This window comes from Solenopsis invicta, chromosome 1, assembly GCF_016802725.1.
Source record: "Solenopsis invicta isolate M01_SB chromosome 1, UNIL_Sinv_3.0, whole genome shotgun sequence".
Classification (NCBI taxonomy): Eukaryota; Metazoa; Arthropoda; class Insecta; order Hymenoptera; family Formicidae; genus Solenopsis; species Solenopsis invicta.
This window is the reverse complement of record NC_052664.1, coordinates 26,935,281-26,952,016: the sequence shown is the minus strand read 5'-3', so window position 1 is coordinate 26,952,016 and position 16,736 is coordinate 26,935,281. Positions and strand designations below refer to the sequence as shown.

The 16,736-nt window shown below is 34.3% G+C and overlaps 1 protein-coding gene across 7 annotated transcripts in view; it reads right to left on the bottom strand.

Annotated features, from left to right (window-relative positions):
• Positions 1–16,736, bottom strand: part of LOC105202110 (mucin-17) — a 58,894-nt gene that overhangs the window by 20,291 nt on the left and 21,867 nt on the right. For 5 of the 7 annotated variants that reach the window (XM_039452670.1, XM_039452665.1, XM_039452676.1 and 2 more), the window contains 4 exons: positions 3,565–4,906; positions 2,579–3,234; positions 2,085–2,141; positions 1,536–1,706 (listed from right to left, as the gene is read on the bottom strand). In XM_039452670.1, the coding sequence (XP_039308604.1) occupies positions 1,536–1,706; positions 2,085–2,141; positions 2,579–3,234; positions 3,565–4,906 (2,226 nt within the window). The remainder of the gene's footprint in view (positions 1–1,535; positions 1,707–2,084; positions 2,142–2,578; positions 3,235–3,564; positions 4,907–16,736) is intronic. The other 2 variants (XM_039452678.1, XM_026132376.2) reach the window with 1 other exon arrangement.

Genomic DNA, 16,736 nt, shown 5'->3' with positions numbered 1-16,736 from the left:
ATATTTATGCTTATATTAATTTACATAAGATGTAATTCAAGAAAATATTATTTTTGAAAAAATCTTTTATATTCAATCGATATTTATTAATTTATGAGCAAGCAATTGTGTTGTCTCATTTCTCTTCAATCTCTTTATCTTTCTAATACACAATTACGCGTCGCAGTTATGTATCATCCCTTGACGATTATTCGCGCTCCTAACAAATATAATAGATTCACGGAATGCAACCATTAAATTCCTTCCTTATTTTCTTTTTCTTTTACTATTCTCCTGTGTCGAGTATATCAGTCTCCTTTACTTCTTTCCACTAAATATTAAAGCAAAATATTTTTATAAAGCTGCGAGTATAAGACAAATAACATATAAAATATATACCGTGACCCATTTACAATTTCATTTACATTGCCAAAGTATTACACGATATTACTTTTTTCTTTATTTCGTGAAAAATAGTTCCAAATAACAATTGGCTATTTAGCATTCCGATTAGCCTAATAATAAACTTTCACGGTACATCGAGAAGCGCATCGAATCAAAATCAATTATCAATTTGAATAACAACGCAGCCAATTACTTGATTTGCCTCAATGACCTACCTACGAGTGTACTTTCTCTCCTGAGTTAACTGACAACGTAAGAAGAAAGAGACAGGTCGATTATATCAAAACTAGTTTGCAAAATCTCGAAACCTATTCATTCACTGCGCGCGGTTAATAGATCGTCTCTCGTGCCCGGTCGTTTCATTAAAGATGCTTGAAAGTAAAACTAGGATCGCAATCGAAAAGATTTTAATAAAAGATTTAAGACCTGTTTTACGACCTTTTTTGCAATTGATATATCTTGAGAAAACTTCTCGTCGAGAATTTGCCACTCCTTGCGTCACGATACCGTTCGGATCCAGTCTCATTTGGATATTCATTGTCGCAACCGCGTTCCTAAAGCTTCTGCAAACGCATCTCGAAAGCTTTCCGGCGAAAGTAGGTTTCTTCAAAACCGTAACTGTTTCCGTTACGTATTACCATCACCGATCAACCAAGTAAGCTTCGCTGGCAGTGCCAGTCATGAAGATGTTAATAACGCATCATCATCCAGTTTTGATTGGTTCTTAATGATGCATTTGATATGAATTCGCGTTTGTAGCAACCAATACACCGTTCCTTATTTCGTATGATAAGTCTAGTTAAGATTTGATATCGTAGTAATCTCGAAAAGCGATTGCGTTGACGATCGTGAGAAATGATCTCTTTTTAATGCACTCTCTGATGAAAAAGAAATTAATGAACTCAGAATCTAAATCTTTCCTTTTACAATTTTTTATCCCAAAAAAACTGAAAAAAAAAACGTGATAATATTAAGCATGTATATTAAAATTGATATCTTTCCCAATTAACTGAACACCTGTTTGAAAAATTCGGGGGAAACTCCGAGAGTCTTCGAAGCGTGGATGGGAACGCATGGATATGATAAAGCGATTTCTCAGCCGGTTTAGTCCCAATTAGTGCGCAATCCCAAACTGCAATCAAGGTTCTTACTTGTCGCGTATCTGGGTCGAATATCGAAGTTAAGGGGTTCGTGGGAGGAGAGACGTGCAAGATTACGTCTGTCGCAAACGCATTTTCCACAGTTTCGTTTTTTTCGGATACATGCATCATTTTCGTGCTGGATCGTATATGCCGACGGAATGTACGTTCCTTCGGATGTTCCTACGTAGGGCATTCTTTTTTAAAGCTTTATAGAATTATGTATGTATAAGAAATGTACACATCGTGGGGGTGGAGGGAGGGAAGTCACCACCATATTAATTAATTTTCAGTCTACCCGACCGTATTACTCCCCCTACTGCGCTTAACGATGTAGGTACACATGCTAACCGTTTAATAAAAATTCAAAGAATAGCTATTGCTTCATGCCAAAAATGCACCATTCTCAACATCCGCAGATTCAACTGCCTGCAAATGGCTCGAGTTAAAGGGAATAGTATGCATATCAACGTTATCGTTAATATGTTAAAAGTTAAAATAAATTAATAATTATTAGCTGATTTAGCAATTGTGTTATGAGACACCTGCAAGCTGTCTTACCTGCAAGCTGGTCTTGGTTGTAGCTTTTCCTTCGGTGAGTTTCGAATTGGAATTTTTCTGAAAGTATTCTTTGACTGAGTACGCTTGTTTTACTGTTAATTTCTTTATTAACAGCTTTACTAACAGTAAATATTGTAAAAGTTTTGCGATAAAAATTCAAAGCACTATGAAATGATATTGTGAAACTCTTGCCGAGAAAGATCTGAATATAGTATATTTGTATCGTACTATAATTTTGATCAAAATCGACAATCGTCATGTAAAATAATTTAACGAGTAAATAAATATATGCATCTGCGATATCCTAAATAGGCAAACGTTAATCGTTACCAATTAATTATTATTACGTTTCTTTCTCATTTTGATTAAGACTGAAAAGTTACGTTTTGTATTCCTAACATTGAGAAGAATTAATATAACAAAACGTAATAGGATATCAAGTTCTTAAGATAAAATAAAAACAATTCTTCATATATAAATAAATTTAGACTCACCAATTGAGACAACCTAGCTCGGAACGCGGGAGGATAATTATCGCTTTCGGGTTCTACTCCCTTGGGTAGACTGAAGCTGTCGGATTTGTTGAAGGTTGTACTGCCCCTTGTTACGCTTTTCGCTGCGACGCCCGATACGGTATTGCTCTCGTCCTTCACTTTCGGCCTTTTGGTGCCTCTTCGTCCGGGTTTTGCGGTATTTAACGGCGTTTCGGTGCTCCTCGGTGAATCATTGGGCAAGATAATCTCGTTGGTTTGATCTCGATTAATTGGCGTGAATGTAGTCGAAGAAGAAACATCATGATTGACGTGACTAGGTCGACGTCTGAGAGTCCATCCAGGATTACCCTGCGTTTCGCTTTTAGGCGTAGTGGTCGGTTCTGCAACAATTGGGGGCGATCTCTCGGTCGAACTCTTTCGACCACGAAAACCCAGACCGTGATTGAAGAAATCTTCCTTCGGGGGTTTCTTCACTCGAGAACTTTCTCCTCTGTCTCTTCCCTTGTTCCGCGAAACACGTTCGGTTGAAGAGGATATTTGAGCGGTTGTCGATGGCCTGATCGTCGCAGAACCGAGAGTCGTAATCTCCTTGTCCACAAAGGGAATGGTCGTAGATTCGAAGATTGTCGTTTTCGGAACATAAACAGTGGTAACGTCTGAAAAAAAATAATCGTGACGATCCTTAAACTTTTGCTTAAATAATTAGTAAAAAATATTGGCTTCTCATTATCAATTCTAGATTCAAATAGATACAAAAACCTCTATATAATTAATTTGATTATCTCTTCAGAGATCTCTCAGAAATCTCATTATCGAATGACAGTGAATGATGAATAATAATCAAGCAATTTCGAAATACGCTTTATAAACGAGGATAATATCTCCTTGAAACAATTGATCGTCTCCTTGAGGTAGATGATATTTATTATGATATTAATTAACATTTCGGTGTTAATAGCACTATTAACGATCAAGTTACAAATTACCGAGGTTGCTGGTAGCTACACGTGATCGGCTTCTAGATTGCGTCCTGATATCTTGTTCGTCTACCTTGACTTCCGCAGCTTTCGATCTACCATCCTTGGATCTTCGCTTTCCCTCGGACATTCTGTCCTTACGTCGTGTTTCCGTCCGTCTGTTTGCATTCGTCTCAGAATCGGTATCTGCATTCCTCTGTCTGCCGCTACTTCTTGCTTCCGTCGTACTCGCATCTTTTGACCTGTTGCCGGAACGGCCTCTCGAGCTCTTCGCGTTAGATCTGTGTCTGGAATTGTTCGTTCGTTCGCTCGTCTCCGCAGTCGCGGTATCGCCGAATTTGGACGAACCCCGACGTGAGGTACCTCCGGGATTCGCGGTTTCGAGATTAAGATCTCTCGTTTTGGACCTATTGCGAGAGTTCGGCCGATCGGACTGTCTGCTCTTCTTCGCGCTCGATCTCGCGATGTCGTTGCTCTCCACCTTTTCCTTGACCGACCTCGAGGCTTGTCTCGACGATACGGACGAAATCGTAGTGGCGAATGTTAAATCTTCGCCATTTTCGCCGACTCTCAAAGGGATGTCCACTCTTACGCTCTCGGAAGCGGATAGTAACACATCTTTCGGTTCATCTTTACGATTGCTGGAACTGTTCGCGCTTTGTGTATCAATCCTTCTCATCGCGTTCACTTTCGAGGCAACGTTCTCAGCCTTTGAAATTTCCAATCGTGCCAATTGTTCCTTTCCCAGTTCGCTAGTCGGACTTTCGGCTTTCTCCACATTTTCATTTTCTAAAGGTTTTCTAGATGAGATTACTTCTCTTTTTGATTCTCTCGGATGATTAACATAAAGTTTTCTTCCCGTTTTTGATCTCAAGAGATCAGGTGCCTTCGTGAACGCTTCGTGATCCAACTTCGTATCGTCCACCCGGACGGGGGATACGTCCAATGTTCTTCGGGAAGCTGTCAATCGTTTCGGCGTTTGCGGCTCAGGCACGTTCTCTTTGTTGTCGCCGTGCGCATCCCTCGTTATTTCTTCTCTAAGAGTCTGTGTGGCGTGCGACTTTGGACGATTTCGTGAGTTATCGGCGCTGGTGTTCAAATGCCTCGAACTTGTCCGTGATGTTGTGGCGGAAACAACTCCCGCCTGCGACTGCTTCAACTTTGATCGCGTTCTAATCGAACCTTCTCGCGTCAAATTCGTTTCATGGTTTTCTAAGACGGAAGCTGTTTCTGAACGGGAACTCTTATTGCGGGGTGACTTGGTTTCTAATGCAGAAAGAGTACTCGATTCCGTCGTCGATTTAGAATTAAATCGCCTGGCACCACGATTCTGTATTTTCTGTCCATCCGTCTGAAAATATATTGTCACAATGTTACACATAATGATTTTATTATCGCTATACTAATATTAATTAATACAAGATGTTTTGTTTTCCTGTAACGAGACTTCGTTTCTGAAAAAGAGACGAAAACAATTTGTAAAATTCCTAAATACCAAAGAAAAGCAGAACGTATCCTGTAGTTAATTAAGAAAAAATTAACTTGATTATATCTTGTAATTATCGTCAGTAATCAAGATGCTATGACAGTCATGTAGTAAATAGTAATGGCAAACACGAAGTAAAAGGCATAAGAACTTTCATAAGAGCTATGGATGTTCCAAGTACTTAGAAAGTACGTCAAACAGTCGCCTGAGGTGATTTTAGAACTCTCGTTTGTGTAATCGATAAACGATCAATCAATGGCTGTAATTGTGTGATTAACGTACAATTGGAACATTGTGATCGCTTCACTATAAAAAAAATAAATAAATAAACTATATCGTTAATCAAGAGCAGCCTTTGTTGTCGAGAGAAAGAAACATCCTAGCGATACGCGGCACCCCGATTGCGAAGATGCCATACCTGATGAAATTGCAGGAGGATACCAATTATGCAATTAAGAGAATCCTATGAAGTTGGGATTAACGCAAATGATAATAACTGGTCTCGACAGGCCGATCGATCGGTGGTCGTTGACAATGCCCGACGAACGCAATTAATCGCGTTTCCAGTTGTTACGACAAGCAGCCTTTTATTCGTCACAGATTATACCTTCACCGTTAGCGTTAATAAGCAGCATTAAAGAACTCCGTGACTACATTGACCTGTCGATGCTTGGAAGAAAACGACCTTAGCGTGTACGCTACTCGTTTGAGATTTTTCCTCTTTCTACTTCGTAATTGCAACAAACCCGTTTTCAATATTGGACAGTTTGCACAAGATCCAAGTCAGATGGCAGTATCGTTTAAGTTTTGATTCAGTTTTCAGTTCAGGGCAATTCTTGCGATTTTTTCCATGAAACTAATCCGCAATGAAAAACCATGAATCTATTTATAATAATTTTAACAATTTATTCAAAGATATAAGAATATGGAAATTCAGAGAAAGAGAGAGATTTAAGAATTTAAAGATCTAATTAAATTAAAATCTAATTAAAAAGATTCATGAATTCAGATAATTCAGCGACTTAAAAAATTCAAAGTTTCAAGTTAATTGATTGATTTCACAGATGTAAAAAATTAGATATTCAAAGATGAATATTTATAGATTTGTACCATAATAATAAATAAGTAAAAATAAATATAACAGATCAATAAAAGAGGACTAATGAGAGTCAAACGCTGTTGTTGGTGCGTGTCCGTAATTCCGTGTTAATTTAAAAAATTCAAACGTTTCGACCGGCTTTGGATCATCCTCAAGAAAAACAAAAAGAAACAATTTCCTTCAAAACCTCCCTAGCATCACATGGTGTAGTCAGATGTACTTCAGTCCTCTTTTATTGATTTGTTTAATTTTCTGAGTCCTAATTAATTTTTGTAATTTTTGAAAAATAAATATGTTTAAAATCCTAATTCATTTATCGTTTATAATTTGAAATTTATTAGTTGTCTACATTTTTTTATAAAATGTATAAGAAGCTTTTGAAAGACTCACAAAATATAATAAAATTCAGACATAATTATATAAATGTTAAATAATAATTATCTAATGCGGAAGAAACTGCCAATTCTGTTTTCCGAATCTTCAAGATTCTTGAGAGGATTATCACGTAATATTTATATAATCGTCTGAACTTTATCATATCTTGTGAATTTTTTTGAAAAGCTTTTTATATATATATTTTATATTTCAAAAAACGTAGGGGATTAATGAATTTCAAATTATAGACTGTATAATTAATAATTATTAAATTTAAAAAAACACAAAAATCTTTTCTATCCACATGGGCAAAAATTCTTAAATACATGTCATATTTGTGGAAATGAAGATTGTCCTCCTTTAGAAGAACAGCTGTAACCGTGCAATTCATAATATGCGAATATGCGTTCTAATTTCTATTACTATCTGTCTAAGTCTCCTTTTAGTCGTGTACTGTCGATATTGAAAGTAAAAGTCAGTGTATAACGTCACGCCACGTTATTCCGCAAGGCAATGCCGCTAAAAGCAAAGTGTCGTGAATCTAGCTGATCGGGCTTGCGTGCAGTCGGAACGAAGAAAAGTAGAGAGCGATGTACTCTTCGAAAGCAACATGCAAATTTGACAACTTCAATGACACAGATGAAAGATAAGGAGATTACGAAACTATTTGTTGAGCGAAAAGCAATATTTAAAGAATAGTGTCTGGGTGGAATACTGTCTGAAATCCCTTGCGTTGAGAAACAGATTTGATTACAATGCAGATATTTTTTGAACACACTACGATCGAGAATCGTGAGGTTTTTTTAATGCTAAATATTAAAATAATAAAAAAATGGAATACATAAATATTTTTGATAACGATACGCAGCGATCGAGTGATTCGTGTGGAAGGAAACGCCGCGCATTACCGACGGAAATAATAAAGGAAAAGAACGGTGACAGAGTTCCGGGACGGTCTGTGCAAAAAAGGAAGTAGTGCAAACCGTGAAAGAAAGTAGAATTATTACAGTTATGACGCGTAGAAATCGACGGGAATTTTCGGATCGGCTGACTGCCTGACTGATATTACGAAATCTGTGCTTGTAACAGCGTGCGGATATTGGAAAAGTTCTTTGGACAGGTGAGAGGCTCGGCTCCGCACCGCGAAGGTGGACTGCTTCTACACCGTCGAATCAAGAGGGTCGTCTACGTCCGGGCGCATTGTCCTTGTCCCGTACCCCGGCGGAATTTGTATTATTAATATTCATTTAATTCAAGTCAATGAGTATGAAACGACCTTCCGCACTTTCTGACGTGTATCAATTCTTGCGAAAGCTCCGCGAAAGAACCGCGTCGCGAAATTGCTATTCGTTCTGCACTTATTAACCGTCTTTGTTTATACATAGTCCACTTACCAACTATATAATTTATAGTTTCCTTATCGTTTTACTTCACACATAGTTGGCCTTAAGTGGATCCATTAGGACCTGCGCTTAAAGCGGCGATAAATGATGATGAAGAATAATTAATGAATTTAGGTCATAAAAGCAAATAATTATCTCAGTGTAATAAATATTTTATGTCTAACTTCTTAAGTACTTATTAAAACTTTTATAACCACATATTAGATTTTATATGAAGTATTTTTAGAAGCCCTTTCTGATTTTAAATGTGCATAAAGGCTTATATGTCAGTATTCTATAATAAAACATATTATTTTAATATTATTTAAAGCATAAAAAAATAAAAAGCTTTGATAGTGTATTTCAAATTACAATTAAAAGAGAAAAATATTTCTTTACATATAATAACATTCCAGCGTCTTTGTAAGCGAGACTAATAGGAAGTTTTAAATGATACAGCGGCGCGAACTCTAAAGGCTTTATTTGCAAATTATTGTCTTATTTAGTTCTTTCGTGTTATGAATATGTAATGAGAGTATACATAAGCGCGACCTAAAAAAAACTGGTCCGAATGGGCCAATTTTTAGGGTGTGGTCGCCCAACTGACGCGGTTTATAACGGGGTTTACTTAAGGATCGTTACTTTCACCCAAACTTTTGTTCTTTCTTACACATCAGACACCACATGATACGCAGTGTATAAAATACGCTGGACAAAAATATAGATATAGAAATTTTTAAAGGTTTTTTAATATATTATAAACTATATACACTTATATATTTTATTTTATAAAAAGTATAAACGACAAAAAATGTTCCAGTGCAATTATATTACATTTATTTCTATTTAAAACATATTTGAACGTAAACAAATAACAGATTTTTTATAGCCTAATTAAGTTATATTTAGCACAATTATAAAATCTTATTTTTTGTTTAATTTTGTTAATTTTTAAATTTTTGTTTCATTTTTTTTTTTTTTTGTTTAAATTGTTAAAATTAGATAATCGTACACTTTGTCAAAACTTTTATTTAAAGTATGATTAGTAAGATATTTAATATTTAATTTTATTTAAGTGCACATAAAAAAATTGTTTTGCTGAAATATCTAAAAATTTAGCCAGATACAGATCTGACATAATTAGATTAAAATAATTATGAAGGCTGTTCAAATATAATGAGCAATACTGCTAAATGTTTCGACATTCTAATAATCAATTTGAGTGTCCTACATATTGTACGTAATTATTTTGATTATCTAACAAGATTATTTTCAAATCCAATTAAATTTTCAGATACTTTAACAAAACCGTTCTTTCCGTGTAGGAAATTACTATCTCTATCTAAGATGTTTCCTAAAACACCAACTTAAAAGTGAGTAACTTTGTTCTTAAAATTAAGTTTTCGATAATTGAAAATAATTAATAATTAATATTTAAAATTTAAGCCTCTCTGAAATAGTTTCCTACATTTATATATAACTTTATATTAAGTTATAATAAATAAAAAAGTTTATACAGTTGTTTATATTAATTTTACGTTTGAAATGATACAAAATTAAGGTGTGATAATGTTAAATAAATATTAATATAAACATTAAACGTGAAATATTTACACAAAATGATACTTGATCAATTGGTACAGAAGACTTGTCTGCACCTGACAAATATGGAATGAATCACTTGAATGCAATAATATTGACTAAGAGTCTAAACGTTGCAATATAAAGCAACTTTTCCCGCTAACGAGCGAAATCAAACGAATAGCTGAAGGACACTCATGCAAACGTTACAAAGTTGAGCGTAGTTGAGTTGCAGCGTAAACTACGTGAATACTACTATCTTTCGACTTTTAACCTTTCGTGGTAATTAATGCGTGTGCTTTGCATTTATATGGCGGAATTAACTTATGCATGTCGATTTTTACGGCTTCTTAAAAATTAACCCCGATTTTACGCATTCATCTGAAATGCGGAAACCAATATTGGAAATCTGAAAAAAAGAGAAAGCGCATCCGGTATCTAAACTTTCCAAAAAGAAGGTATTAATCGAGATATTCCAATGAATCAATATATTCCACGAGAAACTTATAAATTATGTTAATGATTTCGTCCGATTATCCCAAAAACGTTATACTATATATCAAAAGTCTTTATTTATTCAGTGTACAATCCATGTTTTACGAACATTTTCATACAGGTTTTAAGCCAATGCATTGGCAACAAAGTTAAAATATTGATTTTTTTAACATAATAATCGATTTAACATTTGAAGTTTTTATATCATTGAGAAAAAGAGAGAAAGAAAAAACGAGAGAAAGCTATACATATTACTATATAACTTTCAAAAGAAAATAAACTGTTATGTTGAATAATAATCCATATGATCAATGATGTGACATAATGCATGCGTAAGGACTTTTTATCACGGATCATAAACCCACGAGATAAAAACAAATTTTTTTATTTTTATAATATAAATATACGAAAAAGAATTACATCTTGTATTATCACGAAACACCTAAATCTAACGAAATTCGTCTTTGCTATTGCGTTTTTGCTTTCGTTTGGCCTGACTGCACTTTCCATTCAATTCGAAGTATTGCACGTCTTGTAGTAAGACGTACGTCTTGTAATAAGACGTACTGACGCGAGGAAAAAAAAATTGGATCTCGTTAGGCAGGTTAAAGTTGAACTAATAATTCCACGTACACATTGCGTAAAAGGCTTTACATTGCGTAACTTTGGCAGAGAATCTGTCGAAGCTTACACTGCAATGCGGTAAAGAGTGCGACAATTTTTCAATTTGTCGCTTTCATCAAATTATCCACGGAGAGGAAGATAGCGGAAGGAATCTCCTCTGCGAGAGATTTATTAGCATTTGCACTTACTGCCGCATTCGTATACCGTGAATAATTTCGATCGTCGTATATCATAAGGAAGTGTATTTCACTTCTAAACGAGCGCAGTTTCCTCTCGTGCCGTTTCTCAGATAAGTAAATTAATCGCGAACAATAAACGCCAGTTCTCAACAATTCATTAAGACCGCTCCAACCGTATATTGGATCATTGTTAGAACGTTATAGATAGAACGAGCGAGAAAACGATTTTATCACATCATTTTATCACACTTCGCGTTTTCATCGCAGGTTTCCAGATACATTGCGTAAGTAGGACATTATTAACAATGAGTTCAACATGCGTAGCAATGCACTATCTCTCTAATTAAGAAAATATCAAATATATACATGCTACAATTTACTTCAATTTCGTGTTGCTATACGTTACTTTAATTTAAATAAAGAAAAAAAAAATATTATTCAGTTTGGAGCATATTACTTTTAAACATTATGTATCGTGCAGATATTTTCAATTTCCAGTACTTAATATATTAATAAATTAAATAATAAACAGTAATAGTTTTTTATTACTCTCATATTTCTTCCACAGAAAGTTTTATAAGCTTCTCTCTTTCTCATTTTTATTACAAGCTTACGTTATTATTTCTTATATTCTTATATTTAATTAAATGAACATGATAAAATAATATTCTTATATTTAATTAACTTTGGAGAATATAATTAGTCACAATCTTTTGCCTCTCTGTGTTCCTCATTTGTATATCGTAACAATATCAAGTAATATCAAGTAATAAATATTGAGAGTACAATTTTTATACACGATACATGTCCTTTTCTTCGTGGACAACAGACAGGCTTAGGACAGACGAAGCTGTCCGAGTAAATAAAGAAGAAGAAGAAGAAGAAAAGACAGGGAGTATATGGCAAATAAATCAGGAAGCCTGCTGAAGTAAACGATGCAGAAGAAGCGCTTTCTCCGATGGAAAACTCCATTTAGATCGCACTCGCGCGCGCTTGTGCAACGTGCTGCATCCGTCTGCGACGTACACTTGTCGGCGCGTGTGTACTCGTACGCGCAATAAAACGTTATAGGAGCGCATTTAGCATGATATACGCAACCGCTTGCGCGCGCTCGCGCGCTCGGGCGCGCACGTGCGCGTTTCGAGATCGAACAAAAGCAAACGCTGAAACGATTGTAAATCATAGAACTAAATTATAAAGCGTTTCTCCTAAAGGGTACTGCGACTTCCAGTCCCGAGTCCCGACGTGCGTAACGAGCGTTTGTGTTAGATACCGATCGCAACGTTTTACTAGAGCGTATTGCACAATTTACACATTTCTAATTAAAGGCCACGCGCGAATCGCGCCTGTTCGAGAAAGAAACGAAGGCAAAGAAAGCCTCGCGGCCTATCATCCATTTGTAGAATTGATTGCGACGTTAATCAAAAGCTTCGACATTTTATTCGGAGGCAGCAAATCAGGAAACAAGTTCGAGAGATCGGCAAAACTGAGAGTGCTGACTCTCACTGATGATTTAATACTTTCGCTCATCTATAAAATTTGATGCCATTTCGCGTATTTTTCAATCCTATCCGTTATAATGCACTGAAAAAAGTGTTTGGTAATAGCTAGCAAATGTTGAGTGAAATAGTATCCTAAGAAAAATGTTTTGATTATATTAACAAGATGGAAATTTCATTTTGATCAAATCAAACAGAATTTCCAATTATCACTAGAGCGAGATAGAAATAGAGAGAGACAAACACACACACACACACACACACACACACAGAGAGAGAGAGAGAGAGAGAGAGAGAGAGAGAGAGAGAGAAGCTTTCGACTCAAAGTTTTTTGACACCAAATTGAATCAAATAGGACTTTATTTCTTTATTTGAATTCGAATTGAACCAAATTGACAAAATTTTAACCAAATCGTTGAAATACAACTTTTAATTAACAATATAATTATTGTTAAGTTAAATTTTAAGATAGATAATGAAAAATGATTACTATGTAAGAAAAATAATATCAATTATATGAGATAAAATCATTTTTTTAAATATTTCATAAAATTGTTGATGTACGTGATGTACGTATTTGAATTTCTTAGATTCGAAAATTTTTAATAATTCGGATTCGAATCATAGAAAGTTTTAAATCCGAATTTAATTCAAATCATATTTGATTCAATTCAAATAATTCGCATATCCCTAATTATCACAATACGTTATCACGGCGGATTTAATATTTTATAGCTACAGTGTAGGAAACATTTTCCAATTGGATCTATTAACTTATAATTCAATTCAACAAATGTTTCTTTCACTAAAAAGTTACGCTAATATAATTAAATATAAATTTAAGTATCATTCAAGAATTCTGATATCTTTAACAGGAAGAAATTAATCATGCTCTTATCATTTCTAGAAGAAATTTCGAGTCGTTCATTTTCCAACAGACATACTGGTTGAATCTACCATAGATGTCCAACTTATGCAACCAAATTCCTTTTTCAGTAAATCAGAAATAGAAAAGCTTTTGTAACATCAAGATATGAAACATGCGAGAAGAATCCGTTTTAATAGTATTATCGTAATTATTCTGAATATCTCCGTGTTTAATGTAAGAGTGGTCTATTAAACTATATCCCTGAGGACATTTAATAGAGTGAGGACATAACATATGACGAGGTAATAGACGTCTGCCTTGAACCATGCGCTGATTTCCGTCGAAACGATTTACAAATCGCGAGATCTTCATACCGTTACATAAATTATCCGTTATTATGACGAAACGAAAGATGTCGGCGACGCTATGCAAGGGGCTACTTATACAATGGCAAAAAAAAAGCTGTCCTGGAATAAGAAATGTAGTTTGCCTTACGTAACGCGTCATTAAATCGATAAGAAAATCATCTCGCGCTCTTGCTTCCATTAGATTATGATCATCGGTGCGCACAGCGGAATAATTATCAACATCGCGCTTACGTTCACCAAAGGAAGAAGGAATACGCGTTGCCATGCCAGCGAAGCTAATTCCGAATACTAATGAAAACGAAATTGTGTAGTCTACAACTTAACGATTAGGTAGCGTGGACAATATCAATTTCCTTCGCGATTCGCGTTGACTTCTTGATTAATTAGTTTTTTAAAGAGATAATTAAGTTGGTCGTGATTAATATCTGTTTGACGATTGTCGGAAACGAATTACGATATTCAACTGAAACACTATTGCATTCAATTCTACTTTCCAATTATATTTAATTAGTTACTATGTTTAACTGTAGCCTTGGCAAAAATTATATAAAGCACCAGTATCTTTTTCGTTTATCTGAGATTTTTTATCTGTATTATTTCAAATTGATTATACATGGCATTATACATAAATTTAAAGGATTCTTAAAACAAAGAATAACTCACATTTGAATTTCTGTTTAAATTCTTCCAATTAAAGATATTTAAAAAGTATAAGATTCTTTATAATTTTGGCCAAGATTGTATAATAAACGAGACGAATGAGAGAAAGATATTTTTAAAGATATTTTTAGATTATTAGATAGATAATTAAGGTCGTCATCAATATGATCTACTTGATAATTGACGACATAGAACTATGCAAACTCGAGCTCTAATCATATATATTCAACTATATTCTATATTAAGTTATAACTATAAAATCCAATTATGACATCACGAAAATAGAATGAATATGTGGAGGATATTTTTGACCACGCGGTATATATCGTTCACTAAAAGCGAGCGGCGCACGACTAGGCGTGGTCCATGCAAACTTGCGATCTGTTTTTTTCTTCTTATCCTCTCACTCCATTTATATGTGTTCTGTGCTGTGTCTGTGCGCCGCCTCGATACCTAGATTGGTACGTGAAATGCTTATACGTTTGATAAACATAAGTATTACACTCATACAACCGACGACGGTAATGTACAGAATAAGAATTTAATTAGGGGCCAATAAACACTAATCTGGACTATTCACTCGTCTTCGGAGGTAGGGACATTTATGCCGAGCCTTAATGCTCAATTGTCATCTCTTCGTTATTTGTTATTGTCATCATTTTACAAAACTTATGATAGATTTATTTTTAAAAAATTCTAAGTTTTCTTCTGTATCGTTTTATATAAGCACATTTCTATTACGAATATCGTTGGGTAGAACTAAGTATAAAGGAATAAGCAAGAAGTTCATGCGTATCGAATCACTACCGTTCGCTTGAACTTCAGCATTATACATCAAGTCTATGTACATTCAGTGGTTTGATAGCTAATGATAATAAATGATGAAATAATCTTAATAGCTTAAGTGCAAAATTCAATCGAACGAGAAAATTAATGTAGGTGTGATAGACACCTGTAATGAATAGAATAATAAAAGATGATGAAAATTCTTGATCTCAGAAACAGTTTCATATTCGACTTAACGGAAATTCATGCTCATTTTTTTCGAATAAAATACATTAAAGAGTGATAAACTGATGAAGGTACGCGTTACCTTATTTATTACTTGTTTTCGTAAAAAAAAAAATCATCAAAATATTTCTTTGTTAAATTTATTAAATTTTTTTCATGGTCAAATAATAAAAATAACAAAGTTATGAAGGATTAATAATTAACATTATGCAACTATAATTACACTTTGTAGAGCAGCGTTTTACGTCTTTTTCTTATCTTCCAAATATTTCTAACAATCTATCCAAATTTAAAAGCATTGAACAATAATGCTTTTTTGATCTTTCGCATTATTTAACAAAAGCTATGATAGTATGTAAAAATGACACGCGAGCTTTTGAAACGTTGGGAAAGTTTTCTTCACGGCTTTGCATCCTGCTAACAATTTCCTATGTACGTGTTAGCCAGTATTCAAGATCGAGCCTTTCCGTACACGGTCAAAAAATATATGCTAATCTAAATTTTACTTTTAATAAATTCTTTGATCAGGAAGACGATTATTCTTATGTGACACGTGCTCATTTCAACGACTTTTACGGTGAGAGCCGGCGAAAGCGTCCGAGATCTTCCTGGCAATAGTATTATTATGGCAAATGCAAAACGAGTAACTGGAATCTGAATTTCATCCGAATACGATCAAGAAAGAAAGAAAGACAAATGGCTCGCCACGTTGACAAGTTGCATGCTATTTCTAGTTTCTCTTTTATGTGATATCATGCTTTCATTATTGCTATTTTCTAAATGTATAAATTAATAATTATTCAATATACGTACATCACTAAGACGCGTTACTTTATAATTTGCGAAATGATTTTTATTTTACAGCAACTTATTCTACACGATTGCTTTATATTATTAATGAGTTTATTGACCAAATTAATAACAAATTTTAATTAAAAAATATATAAAGGAATATGTATTATCGTCGAATTTTTAAATAGTTTCATTGTAATTAGTTAAATAATTTTATTGTAACTGGTTAAATAATTTCATGTAAATTAAAGTTTAAAGAATCTACAAACTTTGAATTCAAATAACGGTTTTTTTTTGCACTTCTCGGAAATTTCATTCACCTGAACTGATTATTGATGACTGTCATAATCAGTAAAATTATCTAAATATTTGACGATACATACTAGTTCCGGAAACAATGAATTAATCAAGGAATCCAAAGTGAAATTTTGAGTATCCTGTATTGGAACAATAAGATGACGTTTAAATTATGTTTGAATTAAATCGCAACGTAATGTGTTATTTCATATAATCTAATAAAAGAGTGGAAATGTCGTGAATCATTCGCGAAGATTTCCTTTTGCGTTATACAAGTAATCATCTAGTACAGGAACTGCTTCCTTTCTCGGTCTCTAATTATCGAGCATCGCGCCGCGTGCAACTTCACTTGTGCGATCTAGTCGAATAATACGAATCGACTCGTTCCGCTGGGTCGACGGCCTTCGTAGAAAAAAAGGAAAGAAAAAAAAGGAAAGAAAAATAACGAGTTGCAATGTCGCAAAC